The sequence below is a fragment of the Microtus pennsylvanicus genome, chromosome 19, assembly GCF_037038515.1.
Source record: "Microtus pennsylvanicus isolate mMicPen1 chromosome 19, mMicPen1.hap1, whole genome shotgun sequence".
Lineage (NCBI taxonomy): Eukaryota > Metazoa > Chordata > Mammalia > Rodentia > Cricetidae > Microtus > Microtus pennsylvanicus.
The window spans coordinates 21,548,077-21,574,756 of NC_134597.1; the positions used below are offsets into that span (position 1 = coordinate 21,548,077).

The 26,680-nt window shown below is 41.7% G+C and overlaps 1 protein-coding gene across 5 annotated transcripts in view; it reads right to left on the bottom strand.

Annotated features, from left to right (window-relative positions):
• Nucleotides 1-26,680, bottom strand: part of Grm8 (glutamate metabotropic receptor 8) — a 799,977-nt gene that overhangs the window by 633,715 nt on the left and 139,582 nt on the right. For all 5 annotated transcript variants that reach the window (XM_075953597.1, XM_075953596.1, XM_075953598.1 and 2 more), the window contains exon 3: nucleotides 15,912-16,128. In XM_075953597.1, coding sequence (XP_075809712.1) covers nucleotides 15,912-16,128 — 217 coding nt within the window. The remainder of the gene's footprint in view (nucleotides 1-15,911; nucleotides 16,129-26,680) is intronic.

Here is a 26,680-nt window from a genome sequence, read left to right on the forward strand (position 1 = left end):
TTTAGATCCTAGGATTTTTTTTTTGCAGGGAAATTTTGGTCTTTGTAACTTAATTTAACATATGTTGATAGCGTTTTTATCATGCCCCAGGCACTGATGAGTAAGACCAGGCTGCTCCTAGCCCTGAGAAGGTCACAGTCTCTGTGGAAGGCAGGGATGTCAACAGACCGCTGCTGCAGGATGCACAGCAGACACCTGCAGGGTTCTCAGGCTAGGCAGCCTTCTCTGCTGGTGCTAGATGTGCAGCCCAATTTAACTCTGAAGAGTGACACCACCCTATGGCTTGGATTGTGTATGCTTCAAGGGAGGTTAAGCCTTCTCTTCCTTCCCAAGAACACAAGAGAGGCATATAAGCAAGTGAATAAAAATGGATGTCTATAGAAATCATGGAAAAAGTGAACTCCAGACAGGCGTTGGTGGCACACTCGGGAGGCAGCACTCAGAAGGCAGAAGCAAGTGGATCTCTGTGAGTTTGAGGCCAGCCTGGTCTGCAATAGCTAATTCCAGGACAGGCTCCAAAGCTACAGAGAAACTCTATCTCAAAAAAAAAAAAAAGTGAACTTAAGATGAGATCATATTGGATGAAAGGAAGCCCTGAATCCAGTGACGACCGTCCTTATAAGAGACAGAAAACGAGAAGACGAAAAAACAGAAAGGAAGGCAGTGTAACAATTGAGACAGAGACAGAGCTGGACAGCGACGTGCCAAGATTGTTGGCAACCATCAAGAGCTACGAAAGGATCCTGGAGCAGAGTCTCCCTCAGCACTTTCACAATCCAGCTCTGCCAATATCTTGATTTTGCAGTGTTTTTTTTTTTATGGGGGGACTAGCTTTTCATGACAGGGTTTCTCTGTACAGCCCCTGGCTGTCCTGGAACTCTCTGTGTAGACTAGGCTGGCCTCGAAATCAGAGATCTCCATCTTTGCTTCCTGAGCGCTGGTGTTAAAGACATGCACTACCACCACTCAAGTGACTTTAAACTTTTGAATCCATAATGTAGTACAATAAATCTGTTTTAAGCCACCCAATATGCAATGATGTATTAAGGTAGTTCCAAAAAATTAATACAGTTGATGAACAGTAGTATGAAAGCCTACAGCTACTGATAATCATCTACTTAGCACATACTAAAAAAAGAGAGAGAGAACTGAGACAATACACTAGAAAACAAGCAGACTGAATCTACAGCCAGACAATCCTGCAAACTTCATCTTAAAATGCAGAACTTACTAAGTCCATCTGAAGTCAAAGTAGCCTCTAGATTTTCTTTGATTTCTAAACTCTGTGTGTCCTTGTTGTTGAAGTATAATCTTTGACTGATAAAATGATTTGTCTTAACATACACACTGAGTGCTACAACCACAGAGACAAACATAACCAGAGCTATTTCAGGAAATCCCGGAACGTTGCACAGGGAATCACTGCTTATGCTCAGAGCTAAGGCACGAAACTCACTCCAGGAAAACACTGTGGATGCATTCCTTCCAACAGGCAGGCGGGATCCATAGAGTAAACCAGAAAACGGTCAAGCTGAGGGGAAAAGAAAAGGGAGAAACGGGGCTGTGTGAAGCCCAGTTCCTTTGTCCTACAGCAGCCTCACAAGTCAGGAATGGCAGCCATGCATGCAGAAACCAAAACAGACAACCTCAGAAAACTTCATACATTGGTGTCATGAAACCCTGGATATGTATCCAACATTACTACTTACTAACTAGACTAGTTGGGGGATATACATATTATTGACGGCTTAGTTTTATTGTCTGTGAGACAAACAGAGTATCTGCCTGATGGCACGGGAATATACTAGAAAACATATGTCAGGTAGCACTTGTACATCCACCCCCTTCAATTTCCCTTAACATCTACAGAGAAGTCTATATTTTGACACAAGAGGATTAAAAAGAGAAGGTCCAAGGAAGGCCGTGAATTTCCACTCAGACTTTTGTGGAGTTAGCTAAGTAAATAGGTTATATCTAATAGTTTTATATACTCAGAATGGAAGGTACACTAAATTTAATTTCTAGAGACAAAGGAGTGAGATAACCCATACCCGTGACCTTTGATTATGTGGTTCCAAGAGAGACACCATAACCACAGCTGTATTATGAGAGCACAGAAAACTACATAATGATTAGTGAACCTTAAAATTACTCAATAACACATAAATCAAGAAAAAAAACAAGAAATACGAGTTCAAGGGAAAATATGTAAAACTATTGAGAACACTCTAAATTTCAGGTCCACCTACCACCAAGAGAAAGAACAGTAATGATCCCCAAAAAGATTTTATTTTAAAGATTAAACTGAACAAACAAAATACAGTTGATCCCAAAGTCTTCACTTACCAAAACTGTATAATTTATTTAAAAAAATGTATAATTCTTTGTTTTGCCTAGTTAGAGGACTCACTCATCTATGCTAGCTCAGTTTTTTTTTTAAGTTTCAAGGTGTTTTTAGCAGTTGAAGTCAATATAAAAATATTACTTTAAACACAAAACGAAGTGGTTTGTTTTTTCTGTAGCTTTACTCCTTATTTAATATTGTATTTTTAAATGATCAAATTCATATTGGTGCTGTAAAAATAAAAATTAATCTATAACAAAAAAATAAAAGGACTGAGATAGAAGGAAAAAGGAAAGTAACAACAACCTAGAGATCGTTTACCTTTTTAAAAAGAAATTCCTCACTAAAGCATCAGTTAGAGTGAAATTTTGCCAGGAAATGATTACCCAATGTTCTACCCTTAAACTGTCCTTTCAGAGGAGCTACATGGCTACCCTTGAACCCACCAGCCCAATCCAAGAGCTGTAAAATACACCTTAATGCTGGCTGGAGTATCCTACATGAATTTTGTCTCAAGGGTGTATACCTTCACAGTCTCCCAGACCTGGGATCTTATCTCTGCCTCTGCTACTGCCAACTTCAGCTTTTTCTCCTATGCCCCCTCTGATTCAAGCCAACTGCAGACCTGTCTGGAGCTCCGAAACACCTCTCTAACTCATCTTCTCCATATGTCCCTGAAATCCGGTCTACACATTATCTTAAAGCCTTCAAAACAGCGTGGCATTGTCAAACTCCCCCAAAAGAATTCCCATTGTGTTAGAATACCACCCACACATTCCCTTCATGGCCTACCCAGCTGTAGCCAATTAAGCCCTTGCCTCCCCATCCCACTGCTTCTACTCCTGCTGTGTCGTAACCACCGGCTTCCTGGCCGTTTCTCACATAAACCATAAACATGCATTTGTTTCTGTCTTGGTAAAGTGAAATCTGTAATCATTATCTTGCTTCCTTTCTGTTTTTTTAAAATTAGTCTCCTCACCAGAATCCAAGTCCAATGAGGCTACAGGCACGCCTATGAATTCCTAGCATGTATCACAAGCATAGAACTTCATATAAGCATCAAGCGTGTGTAGAGCGAAAGATGAACAAGGACTCCAGAATTCAGAGTAGGGCTCTAAGCATGAGAAGCACCATGAGCCCTGGACCTGGGCAGAATCTTGCAATCAGGAATTACCTCGCACATCATACACCTGGAAACCCAAAATCACTTGAAAGAGGAGCAATGCGTTCAGCAAATTAATCCATCTCCTGAATTTCGCATCCAACCCTATTTGTCAAATGCAGCAAAGCTCTGTTCCTCAACTTAGCTTTTTTCCTACTGGAACTATATATTCTCCATCTGGCATGTGTTCTCAGGACCAAGTGTGACAATCTGGGCATGGACCTTCTGTCATCTACTTAAGCTGATGCTTCTGTTCCCCAACCATGTTTTCTAGCTCTCCTTTCCTTCCTATATACTTCCTTTCACAGACACAGTCATGACTCCATAAAAATTTGATGATGAACTCAGGGTCAGGATCTTACAAATGCTACAGAATTCTTTTTTTTTTTTTTTTTTTTTTTTTGGTTTTTCGAGACAGGGTTTCTCTGTGGCTTTGGAGCCTGTCCTGGAACTAGCTCTGTAGACCAGGCTGGTCTCGAACTCACAGAGATCCGCCTGCCTCTGCCTCCCGAGTGCTGGGATTAAAGGCGTGCGCCACCATCGCCCGGCCTACAGAATTCTTAATCTGGACTCCTAGGGTTTTCATCTACCTTTCTGTGAGCCACCTGCTTCCGATGTCCTGTCTCCAGGTTACACTCACCTACCAGGCGCCCACTTCTTCACATATTTAAGAAGCATCCTTCAATATCCTGCAACTATGCAAAGATAAAAATATGTGTGTTACACCCTTGTAGAAAGAAAGAGAATTAAACGAGTAAATAGTAAAATATCTGCATGGAACCATAAACGTATTTACAATGGCCAACTTCTTATGCTCCATGTGGTATAGGCAGAACTCTTCTTCCTCGAGGTCCCTGAACTCTGTTTTCCCTAAACATACATAAAAAGCGAGACGTAGAGTGTACCTCTTTTATTTGTTTACCCTGGAAAGTCAGCTGATCACAGTGGGCAACTGTCCTGTCAGATCCCATTGTTGATGCTGTATCTCCCTTTTAGGGAACAACTCCGTTAAGGATGAGGTCATTCGGAACACATGGCCAAATGGATATCTGCCGGAAGATGGGGAGTGGGAGCGAATAGGAAGATCGTCCTGAGTCAAACCTGAGGGCAAATCATAAATATCTGTTACCAAGAACAGAAACTCCATAGTAATTTACTGTGTGGATAAATTAAAAAGCAAAGAAGAAAAAGGTATTTGCTTATTCCTTCCCACAAGAAAAGGCTATTTCTTTTTTACTTTGTGGCAGATACCAATGTCTGAGATTGACTCATCCTCTTTACTGTGATGTTTCTTGTAAATAAAATCTCTGTTTATGTAAGCCTGGGCTACCTTTTTTGTTTGTTTGTTTGTTAGAATATCTAGAATAGGGGCTGGGAAGATAGTTAAGTTTGGGAAGTGCCTTCATTATAAACACAAGGACCTGAGTTCAAGACCAAGTATTCTTGATAAGAAAACATAATGGTAAAGATAAGGTGTACTTGTCTGCACTTGTAACCTCAGCTCTAGGAAGGTAGAGTCAAATGACCCCTGAGTTTCCCTGGCCAGCCACCCTAACTTACCTGGTGAGCTCTAAACCAGGGAGAGACCGTTTCCAAAAGGACAGTGGCACCTGAAGAATAATATCTAAGATTGTTCTTTGACTTTCACTTGCACAAATGCAGATACATACACCCTCACATACACACACAGGTATCCACACACATCCATCAGCCCCCCTACACACACACACACGAACACCTAGAAGAGACATTTAATGTAGCTGGAAGAAGGAGAAGGTAAATATCAATAAAGGCTTCAAAGAAATAACCAAGAATAGAAAGAACAACAGGGTGTTAGCCAGGCCAACTCAGGGCAGAAAGGTGATGATTACGAATCTCATGTCATCTGCTGTAGGCTGAGATCATCACCAGAACCACACCCTCTGATCTACACGTCCATGTCCTTGTGGAATTCCGCATCCTTTGTACACATAGTATCTCCCAAATACGTCACCCCTGCTGATTCCTTGCCTGCTCCAGACCTAATCTTCCATGTGTGCACACAGTACTTCTCTCAAACGTGTGGTTCTCACCACCACCATTGAGTCACATACCCTAACCAAACTTCAGCATCTCCAGAACAGCCAAGTGGTCCAACTGTATCGGTGATAGAGACAAACCAATTCTCAGTTTTTCCGTGATTTCTGTCACATCTCACTCTGGCTTAGACTAAATTCTCACACTCCAGAAAGATACAACGTTAAAAAGGACACATAATTTGTAAGAAAGGTCGACTGAGTACCCTACTAGAACAGGAACCTGGTCAGTTTCATTAACACCGCATTCCTGCCATCCAGAGCAATGCTCGATACATAGTAGGTACTGGAATATTTGTGGAAAGGCATGTCACATCAACTTTCATAAATAGCTCCATTTGACACAGAGTTTCCGCAGGCAATAACACCAAGCAACAATTTCAAGGAGAACCACAGTGATTGCTCTCCATGATATCCAATACAAAAGACTGGCAGTGTGCTCCAAACATCCCTCTTTCCCTTAATAGCCCATCACATGCATGCCAACCATGATACATGATTCAAATGGGACTCCAGAGTCGCATGGCTATGTATGCCACTGCCTGGGAAGTGGGTATGAGCTGCTAGCAGAGGCAACATTTTCCCCTCGCTGTTACAACTGCCAGAAGATATGTTTAAATCATTAGCTGAAATTCCTTTCCTGACCAAACCTCTTCCCAGAGCTGTTAACAAGAAACCAAATGTGCTGACTTGAGGTTGGTGTTCTCATCCTCCCCTCATGCAGCCCCCAGTGAGTCACGAATAGCTTTGCATAGGCAACAGTAAAAGCAGCAAGGAAAGGAGACCACGGTCTATCAGACATGCAGATGCCGAAGAAGAGTCCACACGACGCGGTCCTGCCAGGGCGCAGAGCCCTTGGAATCATTGGCACCTATTTCAATCAGCTATACATCTTACAGCCTTCTGGTTTTATTATCCTTGAGCCATTTATTTTTAAGGAAACTATAATTGTTGCTTAGTTGAGAAGTTATGAAGGAAACTGGGAAAGAACACTTCTAATTCTCAGGCCAACTCTTTTAAGGTCTATAAAAATGACATAAATGAAGTCTGATGTTGCCTCATTTCTGCAGAAGGGTGTTTATGTTATGTGCCTCTTTCAACACTGTAAAGTACAGATTGCACCTTAACGCTCTCAGCTACCGTGAGAGTTTCCAAGCAAAGTGCCTTTAACATAGAAATGTCTTCACAAAGGAAAGGAAAAGAATGTGATTTCTTTGGGGCTAAGCAAAGAGGAAAGCTTCTTGTCGTGACTTGGGCATTTGGTTCTAAGGTATGTAGAGACAACGCGGCAAGGACAAAGGGCAATGGAGTAGCTCATCTGACTACAAAGACTGTCCTCTCAGGGGAACACAGGTGACCAGAAACCCAGGCGAAGAACAAATGTAAATATGGGCTTAGTTCAAACAGGACTCCATCCATCAGAGTTCAATCAGTAACTATATTTGGTGCCATTGATTAAATTGTGCCCCTCCGGAAAAAAAATTCTATTAAATTGTGCCTTCCCCTCAAAAAAAAGTCTTAAGGTTTGGTATTTCTGAATGTGACCGGATTTGTAAAACAACCATTATAGATTTAATTAATCACATTAAAATGAAGTCATACTGAAGTAAGATGAGTCCCTCATCCAGTATCACAGAAGTCACAGTGACATTGTGTGAATGACAAGAAGTGGCAGATTGTTGGTGATGTAGCACTAAAGGAGGGGCACAGAAGAGCTGGGGGTCTTGCTTCTCCTCATCTGGAGCATCTAGCTTCTCAGCCGCTAAACAATGCAATTGTGTTCTTTAAACACACCTGATTTGTGATATTTTGTCACAGTGTTCCCAGATACCTAATGCAGTTGGCAAAGGGACTTGGGTAAGAGAAATAAGTAACTGGAGAGAGCACACTTCTCATGCAACAGAGCCTGACCTTTTCTAAGTGTTTGGAAAGGAGTCTTTGAGAGAATTAAATGAAAGTTTAAAGGTAAATTCTTTTATTCAGTAGAATTCATGCCTATTCATTCACAGTGTCCTAACCATGAATATGGAGCTAAAGGGACAGCAAATTAGGCAGGACTAGAATCCTTGCACATCCTTGAGGTCAGGGACAGTAGAGGTCCTGCTCAGTGGTTTCATGCTCTCAGCCTTTGTCTACCGGGTTAGAGCATCACAGATGATCAGATGCTGCCACCCAGGCGAAAGCTGGCAAATAATAAGGTCTGGAACACCAGAGTGCAGAGACAGATCCATCTGTCAAGTCAAGGGTAAGACACTGCGAGTATGCAATAACGGAGAAGAGCCCAGGGCTCGCTCCTGATGAAAAGGGGCACATTCGGTGAGGCACTTTCAAACCTGACAACGTAAGGGTCAAGGCTGATTTTAAACCATTGTCTCTGGCTCACTCTCAGAAACTGAGTAAAACTGAAATTGCTGCCAAGGACATGGGTGAAATTAGGGCAAAAGTAACCATGACTTGCACATCAGAATAAGCCTAGCACTGATGGCCCAGGAGACAATACTTCTGAGCCACTGCCAATAGATTAAACAAACATGATATTATTGTCAGATACTATTAGTATTTTAGATATAGTAAACACTTCACATACACGTACTACATTGCAAAGTTGGCATAGTTAGCATTTCATTTTTTTTCCTGAGGCTATATGTCAGAACGTTCCTTCTGTTGAAGTGATTTAAAGTAACTCCCATGATACTGTGCACTGGCCTTTGAGTCTGGAATGTACCAATCACCTCCCAGAGGTCTCCTGACAAGTGTTTTTATTATGTGAACTGAAAGACCTTCTCACAGACATGGTGGTGGTGGTGGTGGTGGTGGTGGTGGTGGATGTGCCTTCTAAATGATGCTACCACCAAGGCGCTGTTCATAGTCTGGATTTTTGTTAGTTTGCTTACACGTCTGTGTTCTCTGACCCGCAACAACAGTGACCTGCTAGAAAACAGTGATTTATCTCTTCGTCCTCACAACTGACACAAATACAGCCTAATACATGGTAGGTACCCTGGTGGTGCTGGCTGATACTTAATATCAGAAGGGTGAAAAAAAGAAAAAGACTAGCATGCAGATTTGGTGTGTCAATAATGACGTCATAAATTCATGAATTCAACTATATGCTAGTGCTATCTTAGGTAATGTATCTGTCATGCTAAGTCAGTACTAAGAACACTGCCTCGTGCACAGTGAGTAACTGGATACAGACTCAGAGAATTAAGTCCATTGTCAAGACACAGGATTCTAAAAGAATGCAAACTGAGTTCTGGTAAGACAGCAGGCACTTGTGATCCCAGCACTCAGAAGACCGAGTCAGGAGATTTGTGAGTTTGAATCTAGTATAGAGTATATAACAAGACCTTGTCTCAATAACAACGATTAGAAGAGATGCTTGGCCACTACTTAACCTCCCTCTTATATATGGTCTCATTCAATTCTCAGACAGTTGTTATCTTCATTCTACCACACAACAAAGTTAGCAAAGGTCCCATTGACGGAACAGAAACTCAAGGTTAGCCAGCAGAAGCTCTGAACCACTGCCTGGCACTATCTGGTTAATGGATGAGAGTCAGGATGAGCCCAAGCCATAAGCTTTAGTGTTTTTTTTTTTTTTGGAACAAAGGAAAAAGTGACCTAATGGTACAGAAGCTCTTAAAGACTCCCTTATAGTTAAATATGAATTAATAAAATAAATAAGCTATGGTTTGAACTGCGGTTACCTTTCAACTCCCAAAGCCTGAGCAAGCTTAACCTCTAGGCTTATAGGAAAAGCCCAACCACGAATCTGCAGACAGCAGTCAGTAAATAGAAAGTCATAAAGCGTGAGTTGTGGGACAGGCAACCTGCTGGGTCCTGGGTGATCTTCCACTGAGCAAAACACAGCTGGGCGAAGGAAACACAGAAACAAATCAGCATTCTGATCAGAGTGGAAAGCAGTAGCTCATGGTGATGCCTGGGAACTCACAGGAGTAATGAAAACTTGTAAAGAATTTGGGAACTATTAAAGTGGCAGAATTGATAGAAGAAAAGACAATTATCAGATGACATCAAAGTAAGTAACACTGAATATCTGAGGGTGACAAAAATAAAATTTAGGGCAGAATACTTGCTGGGATGTCCCTGGAGAACTAGTAAAGACACAGGAAGGAGCATGTGGTCAGGAGGCACCCAAAACCCCTCCCTAGTCTTTCCCACTACATGCAGTTAGTTTGGATGTAATAGCAAGTCAGGCAAAGGCCTCTCAATTCAAATCCTGCATCCAGACAATGGCGCCTGCCATCTTTCTGCTCTTCCCGTCATTGTTTACTGAAAACTTAACTACAGTATTTGAATTATAGGTCGTAAAGCATTTGTTTGAATGCTGTTTGCCAGTTCACACTAAACAGCTGTTATTGATACTCAGCAGTTACTAAGCCCTAAATATTAGGAAACGCTAGAGAAGAACAGCTTTGAAATGATACTTTATTTGATCCGGTTCTGCAGTAATTGTTAAAATCATATACACTTTCTTTGGATCCCACCAAAGCCTCTGCAGTATTGAGGCACCTGCCGTTCCAATTTGCAATTTCCTCAGCCCTCCTTTGAAGCTATTTTTGCCAATTACCTGGTGTTAATATTAATTAAATGTGATTTGCAACTTGAAATGTAGTGTTATCAATGGAACTCAGCTGTATGAATACAAAGTAAAATTTTCAATTGAGTTAAAATGTTTCCTTTCATTCATAGTATTTTAGAACATTAATACTTTTGTCAAATTGATTTTTGCCTGCTGGAAGTCATTTTTCCAAAGCAATGAACATCTGAGGGGGAAAAGATTCTTTATATATGCTTTTCTTTCTGTCATTGAAAATACTTTGTTTTAATCTTAAAACTGAATCCATTTTCGTTCATAGAAATTTGGTTCTTGTTTATAACCTAAAAGGGGGAAGTGCTTTCTTCTAAAGCAATAAGCTAAGCTAAGAAATATGATCAGTTGGTATTTGTCAATTTTATACTAGGAAAAATATCCATTAATGCTTGATCCTCACCAAAAAATAAATCACACTCAAACTTGGGGGACAAGTATCAGTCATTTTGCACACCAAAATTAATTTAATTGGTGCATCCCATTATCCAAACAGAAACTGCCAACTCTCTTCACGGTCCTTTCTAACACTGAGATTTTAAGATTCTGAACACATGTCAGGCGATAGTCAGGAATGTCCAACACCGGCAAATTAGGAGGAAAGTCACATACAGTAGAAGATTTGACAGATTTGGGTCTATCCTGCCGCTTGTAATATACGCAGTGACGACTTGAAGGCTTGTCATCTTTGATAAGTCATTCATAAACATGATGACTGATTAAACGAGGTGTGTGTGCCACCTCACTGTGTAAATCCACAATGAAAAGATATCAGGCTCTCACAGATTCCTTTTATCTCCAAAGATAAAGCCTCAGCGTCCTTGCCCTTTATAATGATGGTAGTAGCATTAACATTTATTATCCTGTCTTCCTTTAAAAATGGCATAATGAGGTAAGACAAAGAAGTGAAAGAAACTGTCTAAAGACTCAAGGAACTCATTGATTGAGTCAGGAGCTACAAGCCTCACGGCTCGTGATGGAAAAGCATGCGCAAATATCATCAACCCCTTTATTACAGCATCAGTGAAACCTTGTATTGAATAATTAAAACAAGATAAATAGAGGAGTGTGGGTCTGGCAATTGAGGGTATGTAACATAGATGATGAATAGGTCCTAACCCAGGAGCAACTAAACCATTCCCTTTCCTCAAGCCAAAAGAGACCAAAGGGGGAAACAAAAATAAATTAGACTAGAAGACACACTTGGGGTATTTATGATTGTCAAGGTGTTATATATATATATAAAAAAGACATTTTTTAAACTTCACAAAGCAAAGTAGTGGAACAGTCGGGGTATAGTCATATTTACAGTGTTCCTGCCAATCCTTCTGAAAGCTCTTGGCAGCCTGAGCCAGGGACATCTAGACACTGGGATCCCACACACACCTGTTCCAGTCTGTAATTTTACTTTATATACTAAGCCATTCTATCCTTGTAATCAAGTAATCAAAAACAGAAGAGTGGAATTGCATAAAACGCCGAAGAAACTTCTGAATTAGTAGTATTAGAGTCCGCTCTATTAACTGAATTCTGTCTAGTCAGTACCCTTTACGTGCTTCCTGCCAACCTGTTCTTCTGGCCTCCCTCCCACTCTTGTCTCTAGATGCCATCCCTATGAGACAGTCACACTTATACCCTGTGATGCATTGAATCATGCCTACAAAGATATACTAAAATCCTCACCTCAGGAACTCAAAATGTGACCAGTTGGAAATAGAAACAAAGCAAACATCATAGCCATGATGAGACCATGCTGGAGGAAGGTGGTCCTATCCAATATGGCTGTGTCTCTTTGACAAAAGAAGACGAAGAAAGGAACAGCATAACAGAAAGTAGCTACATGATTTTAGAGGCAGACACGGAGGTGATGTGTCTTCAAACTAAAGAAGACCAAGGAATGCTGGCACAGCTCAGAAGATCCAAGGGAAGTGAGATTCTCCTCCGAGATACCAGAAATAGCACAGCCCTGAGGCCACCTAGGTTTCAGGTTTCTGGATATCAGAGATGAGAAGCAATGAGCATCGTCTTCTAGAGTCCAGACTGTTCTTCATCCTGACACTTCTGAGAGGATAATTCATCTCTGTAGATCACACATCATGGGTCTCTGTAAATGCACAACACACTTTTCATTATGCTCACTAGAAGTTCCTGTTCTCGTATGAAAAACTATTTATAATCCTTGAATTAAAAAATACCCAAAGAAAATATTTGTAAGTTTGCTATGACAAAAACTTTCTTCAAAAGTGACTAAGCCCACCATAGCCACCAACACACCAAGTAGAGAGAAGACTGCCCAGTCTTCATTTCCCATTACTGTATGGAGCCACTGAAACCACTGCCCAAGAGTCTCTCCTCAATTTCCTTTGTTTCTCACTCTCTCCATGTCCTGTCTCGGCACCCACAGTCTCTCTGTCACTGTGATTTTGTGAAAATGACCTTCAGGGTTGGAATTTTGGTTCCTGGTTAGGTAGGCCAATGCTCCTGCTGCTCTTCCCCACAAAAGATTTGTCCTGGTGTCTCAAGCACAGTGCGCTCCTGACCAAACTCATGCTCCCCACTCCACACCAGTCTTCCCTCCATGGTCCTGTGACCGCACTTGCTTTCTTTGAATGGCCCAGCTACAAAGTTTTGTGCTCAACTATAACTATTTTCTGACCTTCAAGATCTACATCTACTTAGTTACTGTTCTATAGACTCGATCTTAAAAATGCCTCTCGTGTTTGTCTACTTTCCTATTTCTACTGTCACAGCTTCATTTTAAACCAAGCCAGACACTGGCTACAGAGGCCCCTTATGTAGTTTTCCATCCCTCGTTTATGTCCTCATCCTGGTAGATTTCTTCAAGCCTCAGAAGTTTCAGATAATATTTAGGACACCAAGGATAAATAAGTATCTTCTGACTTACAGGACCCAGAGATGTGCCTGGCTTTCAGCTGTATTTTCCATCCCTCGTCATACACAATACTCTAGCCAAACTGCGCTAAATATTTCTAATTTAGGGTTTCAGTTGTCATTTGTTGAATGGTTTCTCCTGTAAAAGAAGATATGGCCAAGATATGGCTAGTCTGACACTAAGCTAGAATATCAAATATTTACTTTATCCAGTGCCTCCTATATCTCCTTCCCAATAGTGTTGCTTCACAGTAATGATGAATGGCCATCAGCGTCTGTTCATGACCACCATGTACACATCATCTCCTTCTCCCAGATTCACAAAGACTACTTCCAGAACCTCAGATTCTGTGAAAACGCAAAACACTCTAATTAAACCGGACATACAGCGTATCACACAATAGGATTTTCGTTTGGCTGTAATTCCATTATGATCTACCTGAATTAATCAGAGCTAAACCATAGGATGCCTCAACTTACACTGAAATTTCTTAGCAATCAATGTTGCTGAAGAGAGAAACTCAGAACAGAGCATGGGAATTTAAAAAAAAAGTGAATACAAACATGAAATACATAATGTTATTAATGAACAGATACTCCAAAAAACTTAATGTATACACTCTTAATAAAAACACTCAGACCCCTAAATACACACTACTAACACGCCGACAGAAATTCCATCAGTGATTCAGTAAGACTGGCCAATGTTACAGAGCTAATTAATTTTCATTACCATCATCAGATAGTTCCAGAATGGGTTAAGTTGCTACTATTTGCCATTCCCATTAATATCATTGTCATGTGAAAGGTTGAATTTTCAGCTATTTTTGTTCTAGATAAAAATCTTTGTCATTAAAATGAGGGATGATTCTGATATTTAATATATTCCATGGCATACTCTGGCGTGATACTAATTTGGCCTTTTCAGCATTCTGCATACTAAGTGGCAATCCATCCCTCCTCCATTGCCCAGAGAAGTGAGAACTGAAATAGAATGGACAGCCAATCAAGTCACAGAATACTGAAAGGATCAACAGAGGAAAAAAAATGTGCTCCTCTAATCAGGAGCACACATGACGTGCTAAAATTATTTTCTCCCATACTAATGACTAAGACAGGAGCAGCAGTAATGAGTGGTAGCCCCTGAGTCATCTTATGTGACAGTATTGCCAGAGCATAGCAATGCATCCTAAAATGAAGATCAAGTATTTCTTATTTTAGCCAATAAAATAATAAAATCTTACTCTCACTTAACTTTCACAACAATACATTACATCAGATTCTATAATAGGCAAATTACGTCCTTATTGAATTTTTCACAGTAACCTGCTCCATGCACACAAAATGTGCTCCCGCGTTGAAGAATGCCCAGAGTCACTGCAGAAAACCTATTTCAGTACATACTCTATTATTTTCCTCCACATGTTGAATTATCACTCTGGTGAGAGCCGACATCAGCTGCTTGAATAATGTATTAACCCTGCTTCTGGAAGCTATTGTTTTCGTCTGAGTGGGCATTTCCTTTAAGGATAAACAGGGGACTTTTTTTTTTTAAGAAAATAATATAATTTAAAGTTTAATGGAAGCTTTCGGATCATTTTATGCCATAATGATACAACTTAAAATTCCAAAAAGCAAAGATTACAGGATTACAAACACAGTTGGTATGAACACTTGTCCAATTAAATCAATTAACAAACTAGTCGCTCTCTACAGTTTCGGCCACAACGCAGCCATAGAACACATGTTAAATATAAAAAGTCCTGAGCATAATAAATGTCCTATCCTATTATGTCCAGAAGAAAAGGCCTCAGACATCTATGATTCTCAAGTGAAAATTGTTCCAGGTAATTATAGTTAAATCTCAGTCATTCCCATGATCTTCTCCTGAACTAAAATTTTCAACCGTTAACTGATCGACATGATTTCCTCCTTGAAGTTCAGAAGTGCCGTAAAATAGTCAAGAGGCACTTTAATACTTCCACAACACCATGATTACCAATACACAAAAATTAATTCTCTCCAAGAAAATGATATGATTTACGTGCCAATGATATGTCTCCTTCCATCTACTAAGTTTTGTCGATAACTAATTGTCCGTAGGATTTATTCTGAATGCTGCTTTCTGTTGTTTTTCTGTTCTGTTTTCTCCCGAGAAGTGAATGGATTTACAGCCTCACAGGTAATATACATGTCGGTGGAATACCTACACAGGTTTGAAAAGCTCTTTGAAGAAATCCCAGGACAGAGCTTGCCAGCACTTTGTCCTAACTAGGTTTTCACAATTTTCCCTCCATTGCGCTGGAAGGTCTAGACTTTTCTATAGAAATGAAAGATGGAAAAGTCAAATATGACAATGAGCGTATGACTTAGGACTGCCCCTAGGGACCAATCTAATATTGCTCTAAAATGATTATAAGCACTGATCCCTCTAGTGTTCCATGTTAAATTCCACTGACTTTTTTTTTTAATTTGATGACTTACTAATGTAAACTTCTTTCTAGAACAATCAAACAGTACGTCATTTATTCAAATTCACTATGGCTCTGAGGTGCCTGCAAACTCCCTCATCAAAATAGACAATTCAAAAGATATTCATTGAATTTGGGATCTCTACTGCTCAAATTAGCACAAAAGAGTCACCTTGCTGGAAACAGGAACAATAAACCCATCTACAATCTTGCTTCTCCATACAGAGGACAGCCTGGACCACACATTTATGAGAATGCTATTATCTCATAGACATCAGACAGCATTTGGAAGTGTCCAGATTTTAGCATCCTGACACCTCCTGATGCAATCGACTGGTAAATACATGCTCACCAATCTCCCTCGAGATCTGGGTGAAGGCCTCAACGCCACTCTCTCCATAGTTCCCCTCGGAAGCCAGTGTTGACACGTAATTCCATCCCAGGGCCGTCACGATGTCCACCATGGCTTGGGCTTGGTAGGAGTCAGGCGGGACCACCCGAGAAAAGAAGTCATACCTGGTGTTGTCGCTCAGCTCTGGGGCTGTGGATGCATAGCTAATTTGAGGTATCTGCAAAACAAATGAGAGGTCATTTCAACCCATGCTGTGTCTTGTACAATGATAGATTATCATAAAAGACTAAATGGTCCAAGCTGTAACAAAAACCCAGATGTCAGCCTGAAGGCAAAATATGGTTTTAGGACCACCAATTTCTTAGTAATGATTCCCTGACAGTTCACAGGTTTCCCTTCCTTTTGGAGCACAGACACATAAACATTGAGAAACAATTTAGTTTTGCTTTAAGTTCCTTTGTGTCGAAGGCCAAAGAAAAACATTTCATGCTTTTTGTTGCTTTTTTTTAAAATTCTGTACATGATTGTTCTGGTGTGGAAATGAAAGAGAAACGAAGCCATGGTACAAACATACATTAGAGAAGGTCACCTCAGAAATTCTCTTTGACTTTAACGCATAAAAGGTATGTGGGAATTGAATGGGAGGGTTTTTTGTTGCTGGTTTTATTTTGTTTTTTTTTATGTTTTTGACACTTGATACCACCTAAGTTAGAAAACTATCATTTTCACAATTTAATTTTGTTTTTGTTTTTGATACAGGGTCTCAACTATGTATCCCTGGCTATCTTAGACACACTTATATAGCCCAGGATAGCTACATGAACCCATAGAGATCTGCTTGCCTCTGCCCCCGCCCCAAGTATTGGGATTAAAGGCTGTGCCACCATACCTTATTGTAAATTATTTTAGGTACATATTTTTCTAGTCTCCTCACTGATTTTTGGTATAGTCATTGAATAGCACAAAAATATTTGTAACCAGTGAACTGTGCATCTTCCAATAAAAAATATATTTCCCACTCATTAAAAATCATCACCTAGAAAAAAATCTGGATCATAAATTTCTTAGGAAAAGAAAATGTCTGCTGACACCAAAGGATAAATTGCCATAGAGTTTTTTAAATTGAAAATCCTATGTCACTTCTTAATAATCTGACAGTGTGCACTATGTACGTGGGCATCTCATCACCCCTCAGTCATCATTCTCAGGTGTGGGTATAAACCTGAAAGGTCAAAACGACTCCAAGAGACCCTGACTTGGGTGACTTCTTAAAAATAGAGCTTAAGTCATACATAGAACAACTTTATTCACCATAAGATGATGTAGCTAATGGAATGTCTATGCCAGCACCCCCAAAACTTCCATACCCCACTGACAACTAAACTGGTGGGGGCTCAAGGGACATGTCAGAATCATAAAAAGTTACATACAGCAGGATCTAATGGTCACTCACCAATCTCTAACCAGTTGATTTCCAAGCCATTCTTGACATCCTTGAAGATCACTCGTCTAGATAAACCCTCTAAGTCGACGGAATACTACCCCACATGGGTGCCCAGTGAAGTGACACAGGATACAAAGAAAAGCTTTACTCACAGACTCTAAAGCAAAACCATGTGCGGGAGCTGTCCAGGTTCTGAAAGGGCAGTTTGGCCTCTGAGCAACCTGGTTCCAACTTTTTACCTGTTTCAGCAGTGTAGCTGTCTGCTAGGGTCAGGCCATTTACTAAATTCTCCTCAACGGTCCTTTCCTGGTGGGGATCGTGTTAACTTACTTTACACTGTGATGCCCTTTGCTTTGTCTTCCAGACACCCCAGCCCTGTCTCAACAGACAGATGTCTTGATTAAGTTCTATGCCTTTGCAGTATGGAACTCAACAAGACACTTCTCCAAATCTCAAAGCATAGCTGCCTTGGCCTTCCTCACCTTTTTTTCTTGCTTCTAGAAAACCTGGAGAAGAGACCCAGGCCACTCAAAGAGCTCTCTCCACATCCTATACTAGATAACCCCTCCCCCCAAATCATTGACATATGCATGTCTTTATTCTAATAAAAATATTCACCATATTAAGACTGAGCAGGAGTAGAAGATCCATACCTCCTCCTGCCCAGGGCTCTCCATTCTAGGCAGGAAGGAGACAACATGAGTGTGCCCAGCACCATCAAGACTGAGGCCCTGCACCTCACCTGGGCAGCACAGTAGAGCTGATCCAGTTGATGGGGCACAGGTGAGCCACCCAGAGATTATGAGCAGAAGATATCTGGTCCTGTCCCTCATCTACCATATGGTGGCATGGGTAAGGGAAAGAACCCCACCTCCCACTCCTCACCAGCTGTAGGAGGTGGGAAAGCTGACCCTGAGGTCACAAGAGCGAGAGAGCTGGCCCTGCCTCTCACCAGCTGCAGCACTCGGCAGAGTGGTTCCTGCACTTTGCCTGAGCAACACAGCAGAGCTGGCCCTGGTGGCGTAGGTCTGGGTGAGTGGGTTCCGAGGGCATGAGAGCAGGAGAACCAGCTTCATCCCTTGCTCACTGATTCGGGTGAGCTAGCTACTACCTGGAGCAGTGCTGGAGAGCTTATCCTGGTGATGAGAACGAGGGAGAGCTGGGGGGCTGACCAGCAACTACCGAGACCCAGAGCCGGGGCTGAGTTGGAGCATTCCACCATTCACTCCACCTATGACCTTTTGGAGCATGTGAAGGGCCCTGCCCCCAGACCCAAACTGCAGGATCTCCATGACATAGGACATCAGCAAGATATCCAAGAGGAGTCCCATTGAGGGCCCAGTACCTATAGTGTAGCAGAAGCCAGAGACCATGACCAGACCAATGACTCATTGCAACGAACACTTGCCAGTAAAGTTGTACGGACTCAGGGTATACCGTGAACCTCACTGTGACATGCTACAGCTTCTGTGATGAGGTTTTTTCTTTTTTCTTCCATTTCTTTATTCTTTTTTTTAACTTTTACTTTATTTTATCTTGGTGGAGGGAGATTGCAAGGGCAGAGAGTGGATGTGAAGGGATGAGGAGATAAAGCGGGATCACGATGCATGATGTAAAATCCACAAAGAATCAATAAAAAGCTAAATTAGAAAAAAAAATTATCGGCCTGACCCAGGGTATATTGCGCTGGTGCGAGTGGATGGGTAGCTGAGTATATGTGGGTGAGTGTGTGGAAAAGAATTCTGTAAGGACTGCAACAGACTGTGCCATCTTCTTGTCCTCCCTCTTCCTCGGCTCCTCAGAGTCCGGCAGTAAAATGTCTTACACCACCCCCACCCCGCTTGGAATAATGAGCCGCCCCTTTCTAAAAATGAGCACAAAGTGTGAAAATTGAGTGTTTGAAACCAAAACTAATTATCTCAAATTACTACCTTCAGTCAGTCACTTCCAGGGCCGTTTAATTAGCAGTCAGCATCATGTTTAGGATTAATTAAACAGGTGTAAAGGGTATATAAAATAAAAGTGCAGCTAGGAGATGGTGGCTTGATTAATCCGGTAATGGGCTTTTCTCCCCGATGTCTTGAAGAGTTTTCTCTTTGGAGATGGATGTGTGAATAAGTAGCGTGCAAGTGCGTGTTTGCAATTTTATTTGTTCGGTCCTTCTCTGTTGCAGTCTACAATAACATTGCGGCATACTGATAGTATTTCAAGCCAACTTTTCAAACTGTCATGAAATCATATCCTGTTTTTACTTTATTTGCCATAGAGCACTAAGCATTGGCTCATTAGGCATTTTAATTTCTACGCCAGCATCCCCAATATTTACACGACCCACAAATTACACCCCTACTAGCAACTGAAGTGAAATTTTATTAAAGACCTAGGCTGCTGTTTTCTTTTTTCACTGCATCAGATCCATCCTAACTAGCCCCTTAGCCCTGGGGGATTTATCTCTCAGAAACAACATAAAAGTGCTGAGGGAAGGAGAGAAGTGGAGAGGGAAAGGAGGAAAACTGAAGAAAACGCGTCAACCAAAGGAGGCATTCAGGCAAGCGTTCCTCATCATTCATTCATCCTTCTAAAGCAGTAACGTCCTGTACAAGCCCCACCTGACAATTCTAAGGATAAAATCAGCACTCTCATCTGGTTCTGGGGACCATGCAGCTCTGCTCATCCTCCCTCTTTCACGTTAAGTTCTGTGCAGAGCAGAAGGAGATGGAGGGAGGGATAGATCCAGACTTCAATCTGGCCTTGCTTCCCTTTCCTGCTGCTGTGTCTCCTCTGGGCCAACAAATTGGAGACAGAAACAGAAAACCCACGTCGTCAACACCTGCACCCTTGCCACAGGTGCACCCCAGTGCAGGGAGACTGTGCTCCTCTGCCTGCTGATGTGCGTACCTCCAGTGTTGCTCCCTCCACGGGAGTCCGCTCCTGACTCTCCCAAGCAGTGTTCCTCACACCCTCAATGCCTCTCATCTGAAATTAGAGTCCTGACTGGTGGCTGGCTTAGGATTCTCCCAGAAGTTCGCACTTTATTTGTTATCTACATCGAATACTGGATTGATCAAATATTCAATAAATGTTCAGAGGTAATTGACTGATTAACCCATGTCAGGAAATGGGGCATTGCCTCCTATTGCATTCTGCTATCGTGTGGCAACCATCTTCTCCATTTGCTGGTTTACCGTCCTCACCCTTCTGTGTCTCCTGGGTCTAAGACTGCTTGTTACTACTCTGTCACCTGATTTTTCTGTTTCTATCTTCCCGCTCAATTTGAGTCACAGGAGCAAGAAATGGGAGTGGGACCAAGTCAGAGGTCAAGATCTGTTCCTCCAGCTCCTTCCCCAGATAACCAGAGCCTTAGCCATAATCCTTGCAGGCTCTTATAGCCATCGTCAACTCTGACCCCTGCATGTCTACTTACTATTGCCCATCCCTGAGTAATTCATCGTCCAAAGGTGGTTCCTGTATCTCTGCCCATGCCTTATAATCAGCCCTATTTTTAACCTCTCTTCCATCATTTCTCCAGCCCTCCAGAAGCCTGGCTATTTGACTGATGCACCCCCATGACATTCATCTGTATCCCCCACCCTCTGTCCTACCCTAACCTCTTGGTCCTCTGTCCGCTTTCCCTTTCAGCACTCTCTACTTCTGTCCTCACTCAGCTTTCCCCTTTTTTTCTCTCTTTCAACTCCTAAAGGCATCAAATTGCATAGTTGAAAACACCTGTCATCTCGCCTTCCCTCATTTCTCATTTTCTTTGTGCTGAGGTTTCATAAGACTATAATGCATGCTTAAAAATAAGGCCTTTTCCGTGACTCAAATAAAGCATATTAGAAGCAATTAATTATACAACACAACAAGGCCCTCCCTTTTAAAAAGCCTCCAGCTTCCACTTTTCTGTTAACTGCAGTTCCCACCCCAAACCCCATGCTTTGAAGAAGTTGTTGGACCTCGTTGTCTGTTTCTCCTTCTTCCCCCAGACAGACAAGAAACTGAGCCTGAGGACAGAGGTCTGCCCTTGCTGGACAAGAGTGCATAACAGCTCTTTATTCAGAGGCTTGATCACCCCAAGCTCCCTTCTTACCCGTGGGCGCAACCGCTAGTCCTGGGGAGGAAGCCCATCCTTCTCCCTGCTGTATACCTCTGGCAACCATGTGTGTGAGACGGGAGTAGAAGCCCACAGTGATGGCAGAATTAACAGGACTTCAAGTCTGCTAGGAAGGTAAAGTAGGTCCCAAGGTTCAGGCGTAATACTGAGTAGGAAGCACTACTTTGGCCTCAGGCCAAGCTGGCTTCTCTGCAATCTAGTTCTTAAGAGACAGCCATGCGTCTTGGGAGCTATTTGGTGCCTGCCTGGCTGTTAATAAAGCTAATTACTTGATCTGCATTTAAGTGGCTATTCTGTGAATCTTGGACTTACACACCCTAAAAAGGGATTCTACATTTGACTTGTAGCCTCTACGTAGCTAACGCTTGATTTCAATAGGAGAGAGAGAGAGAGAGAGAGAGAGAGAGAGAGAGAGAGAGAGAGAGAGAGAGAGAAATGAACTACTAACACTTTCCTACTTTGACTAGATGGAATCTCTCTAGTAAATTGACCCCTCAAAACCAAACTACACATTCCACCCTTCTTCACAGGGGTGAACTGAATTCCTGAAAATGTCCCTGGAGGGACCAGGCATGCCTTCCCCATCTTTTATTCCTGGAATAAAGACATAAAGGTTATAGCTCCATGCATTATCCCAGACGGTACCCAAGCCAATATGGACTGTCAAGCATCTCTAGGCCAAATCGCTGTGAATGCCTAGATCCCTACCACTCCCGTGTTTGTTGTTCCCGTTCTTGCCCTCTTCAAAACCATACTACACCAGCAACCAAAGCATACTCCTAAAAGAGAAAAGTAACATAAGAACCTTGCTCACAGTCTTTCGATCATTTTTCCTTTCCCTTTGATCTTAGAATAAAGCCTAAACTTCTTGCCACAGGGTCCATTGAGCAGGCATCTGGTCCTCTTTTCCCCTTGCTCGCCTTCTTTCAACTCAGGGACCAGGAAATTCCCCCTTTCTCCTTCATCATAGCATTCCACATTTTCCTCACTGGATTTTCTCATCCTTTGGCCTCTGTTCAGTTGTTTCTTCCTGAAACAAAACCCCTCTGACCACCCCTTTTTCTGTGTCTTCCCAGCTCTAGTTACTACTTCAGGACCCTCTACATTTTCTTCCATGCTCTTATCACAACTTGTGTGTATATATTCTGCTTCCTCTACTAACAGATAGACTCTGAACAGGCATTCGCTGTGTTGTTTATAGATGTTCTAAGTGTTGCAAAAACATACTAAAAGGTCAATAAATATTAATAGAAGAAGAAAACCTCAAGGATCACTCATCACTTTCCTCAATGTCTACCAACATTGAAGGATTTATCTACAATACTATTTCGGACGAAAGTTAGAAATTTTCATATCATTTATTAATCAAAATTCCACACAGATGCTCCAGCTACTGATCAGTGTGCTATCATCTGTTTTACCAGGCAGTAGTGATAGAATTCCGATTCAAATCAACTAAGCGCATTACAGTTGTGTCCTGAGTACACTCCCAGCAGGGAACTACATACTTGTCAGTCAACTCTTTGGAGTGCTAGAGATGACCACGGTGACTTCAGAAATGTCATGGGGAACACTTTGGAAGTCCATGGACTTCAGTGTGGCATTAAATAAAAATGACACTCATAATCAAAAGCCCCTTCTGGTTTCCTGTTTCCTGTAGACTGATTATTTGAGACAGACATAAAGCTGCTTAGACCTTCTACAAACTGTGACTCTCCCGATTGCCTTTACTGAGTTTATTTATATCACTGAGGGGTGAGATTGGGAGTAACTTAGACATAGGCTTGCTGCTCCCAAATAGATATAATTTCAGTTGCCTGTAAAAGTTTCTCACTGTTTATATACCCAAAATTATTAAAATCTTGACACTTCCCTTATCTGTTCAAATGGCATGAGTCCTGCCTGCTTTTCATACTTTCTGATTGCCCACATACTTATGGAATCCAAGACCCAACCCTGACAAGCTAGCAATAAGACACCAAAAGCACGGTTCTGGTGAAACCATAGGGATTGTAGTAAGTTCATCTTCCTACGAAGAAACTAGCACATATCTGAATGCAGGCATGGACAGACAGAAAACTTGAGTCACACGAATCTTCACTGTTGATTCTCAGAGGAAAAAATAAAACCTGCCTGAAAACAGCTTTGTTTGTTTATTAATTGCTATATTTGGTGGGGCAGGTTAGTGAAGGGTTCTTTGTGTTGTTCAATAACATCATTGGTTTTCCCCACTGAAAGATCAGCTTGGAACTTTGCTCTTCCCCCAGGAGGTAGCGCTTGTGTAATGGTGGCCTTAGCAACAGTGGCCATCACAACGATTGCTCCCTGCCACCCATCCTTAGGATGGATTTGTTACAGCTGAGAAACTCGGGACCAGAAAAGGCGTAATGACTGTTGTAGCCATTAACTTTGTCTGTTCAGACTTCATTGCTCTGTAGTATTAAATCTACTTGTGCTTCTGGCAAGACATGAGTATATAATCAGAAATTAGATCAGAGAGAGGAGTCAGGGCTGGGAGTCAATGCCCAGCACTGATCCCCCTCTCCCAACATTGCCCTGAGCTTTCATGCTCCTCTCAGCTTCATGGGAAATCACATAAAGAGAGGGTAAAGGGAGAAAAAATGAAGTCAAGTGGTAATAAAATCGGGAAGAGTGATGAGTACCCCAACTTTGCATTCAAAATTATGATTCCCTTCCCAAATCAAGACCTACTCTATACAAGTTCATCCAGTTCTTAAGCTTCCAGCTCACAGTCAGTGTGAAATGTGAAATATTTATCCCTGTCTTTCTGCTCAACTGAGTTCCCGCACTTGACTCTCAAGAAGGACTCATCATTGGGTTTTGATACATGATAGAGATTAGCAAAATAAAGCCAGGAAGCCTATTGAAATGGGAAATCGTGGGGGTCAGGGATAGCAAGAGAGATATCATTCTGCATTGCACTGTATTTTATCCTGTCCCCTACATCAGTTCCCTCGGACTAAGTGAAACTTCTATCTGCACCCACACTGAAAGCGCCCGTGCTTATTAGCACAACAGATGCAATCTTGCTTTAGGAAGCTGAAGGTTATAAGTTTAATTCATTATGGACGAAAGTGCAGCCTACATCTCCCCCTCTTCACAATGCAGAGCACTGCTAACAAAACCAACCTGCAAGGGGAAAGGCAAGGCCAACCCACTGCCCAGTAAATCATTCAAATATGGCTTGTAACTGAGGGTGAACTTGAAACTTTCAACAGTGAAAAGACATCGTACCATAGGCAACACACCTTCTTCAAAACCCGAGAGACACGGCTTTATTTCGGTATGCCTCTGCAGCTTTAAGTGTGATTACCCTTGTGGTCATTTGTTGACTTCTAATAATCCATTTGGCTGGTCTGTTGAAGTGTGAGATCACATTTTCTCTTCTATTTTAAGAGGATATTGTGTGAGTTGGGGAAGGAAAGAGAGTAAAAAGCACACTGGGGTTCAAACAACTCTTCTAAATACAGGGATTTTAAAGGCAGCAGAAGTATAGAAAGGGTAGAGTGGAAAGTCATAATGACCCAGGACCTAGCGTACAGTGCCTGCCATAAATGAGCTCTGAAGGCCAAAGGAGGGGCCGGTTACAGTCATAGGAAGGCCACAAGAACAGAAGCTATTTTGAGAAAAACAATGACTTCTTGGGAGTCACGAAGCCAGCAACTGACAAACTGATGAAGAAATTACATCAGGACTTCTCCCACATAGGCGGTTCCACACAGAGTCCATTGAACGTTAGAGAGCCTTTGACCTCCAGTCTACTTGAAATGGAAAAACAAGCAATCCATGAATATGAAAGAATTTACATATAATTTACCAAAATTTTGTCCTCTATGACTAATAATGCTTTTCTTGGACATCTACTAATTATGTTTTACAGAGAGGAAGCATAACAGCTCCTCAGGGAAGGAGCAACTGTAATCTATCACATCTCTACAAGGGTGGAGATTTTCCAGCCTACCTCTTCTACGCTCACGTTCCTCTCCGTGATTTAACAAATGGGATTTAACCTTACTTAATACAGTGACTTACGAATAACTTTATAATTTGTTTCATTTAAATCTCCTGATCACCAATTTTCTTTTTTTCTGATTTCTCTACAATTCACTGTCCTGTGACTTCTAGGAAATTTTTACCAATGCAAATTCAATATTACAAGTTTAAAAGGGTAATTCACTAAAGCCCTTCTGCCTTACACAACATAATATTTTTATTAGTTATTTGGGGGATTTCTTATAGTGCACCTCAATCACATTCATTTCTCATTCCTCCCAAGTCCACACTCCCTCTGTGTGCCCTTCACCCCAATACAAACAAGTCCAGTTTGTGTTGCCCATATACTCATTAGATCATAGTCAATATTCCAGTGGCCGCCACTAAAAGAAAACTGAGTCCCATCCCACCCTCACCAGAAGCCATCATCTGTATAGAACCAGATGTCAGCATCTTTATCACAGCTTTGAAGGACTCTCTTCAAATAACTTCCTGCCTAGACTCTTTGGTTGCTGGGGAGAGTTTGTCACAGAAGCCTTCGGTATCTCTTATTCTCAGTCTACACTCATGGTTACCATTGCAAAAGAAACTTCCTTCCCCATCATAGCCAGCAAAGCTCTTCTTCAGATCAGTGGTTCAAGTAACTTTCTGAATGACTGCTTTTGGTGTTTTAGCAATTTATCCAACAAACCTGCTCACACTAGGTGCCAGGCACTGAGACAAGCCTCAGAGACGAGGCAGTAAGAAAAAAGAAGTCCTCTCATCTGAAGGAGAATGTGGAAGTGGTTCCTCCATCCCCAAAGACAGGCACTGTGTAAACAATGATCCAAATAAGAACTTAATCATGAGTGAGGCTAAGTGTCCCAGGGTCTCTTTCCTGATCTAGGGGACAAAGTGTGCTTCCTTGATTAAGTGACATTAAGCTAATACATGAAAAAAGAGGGGAAAGGGGGGGGCATAGACTAAACTGCACCAGGTTGTCTTTATATTCAGGTGTCCTTCAGATCTGTAAAGACCCAAACTGTATAAGTAAAGAGGAGGCCAGGTCAACAGACAATTAAGTTTAGAAAACTTTTCTGAAGCAGAATCGTATTAAAACGAAGTCATCAAACTCCCTGTTTCTTACAAGTTTTGCTTTCCTTAAGTCCTATTTCATTCTTTGATTGACGCACAATGGTTGTATATACTTAAGGCTATTGT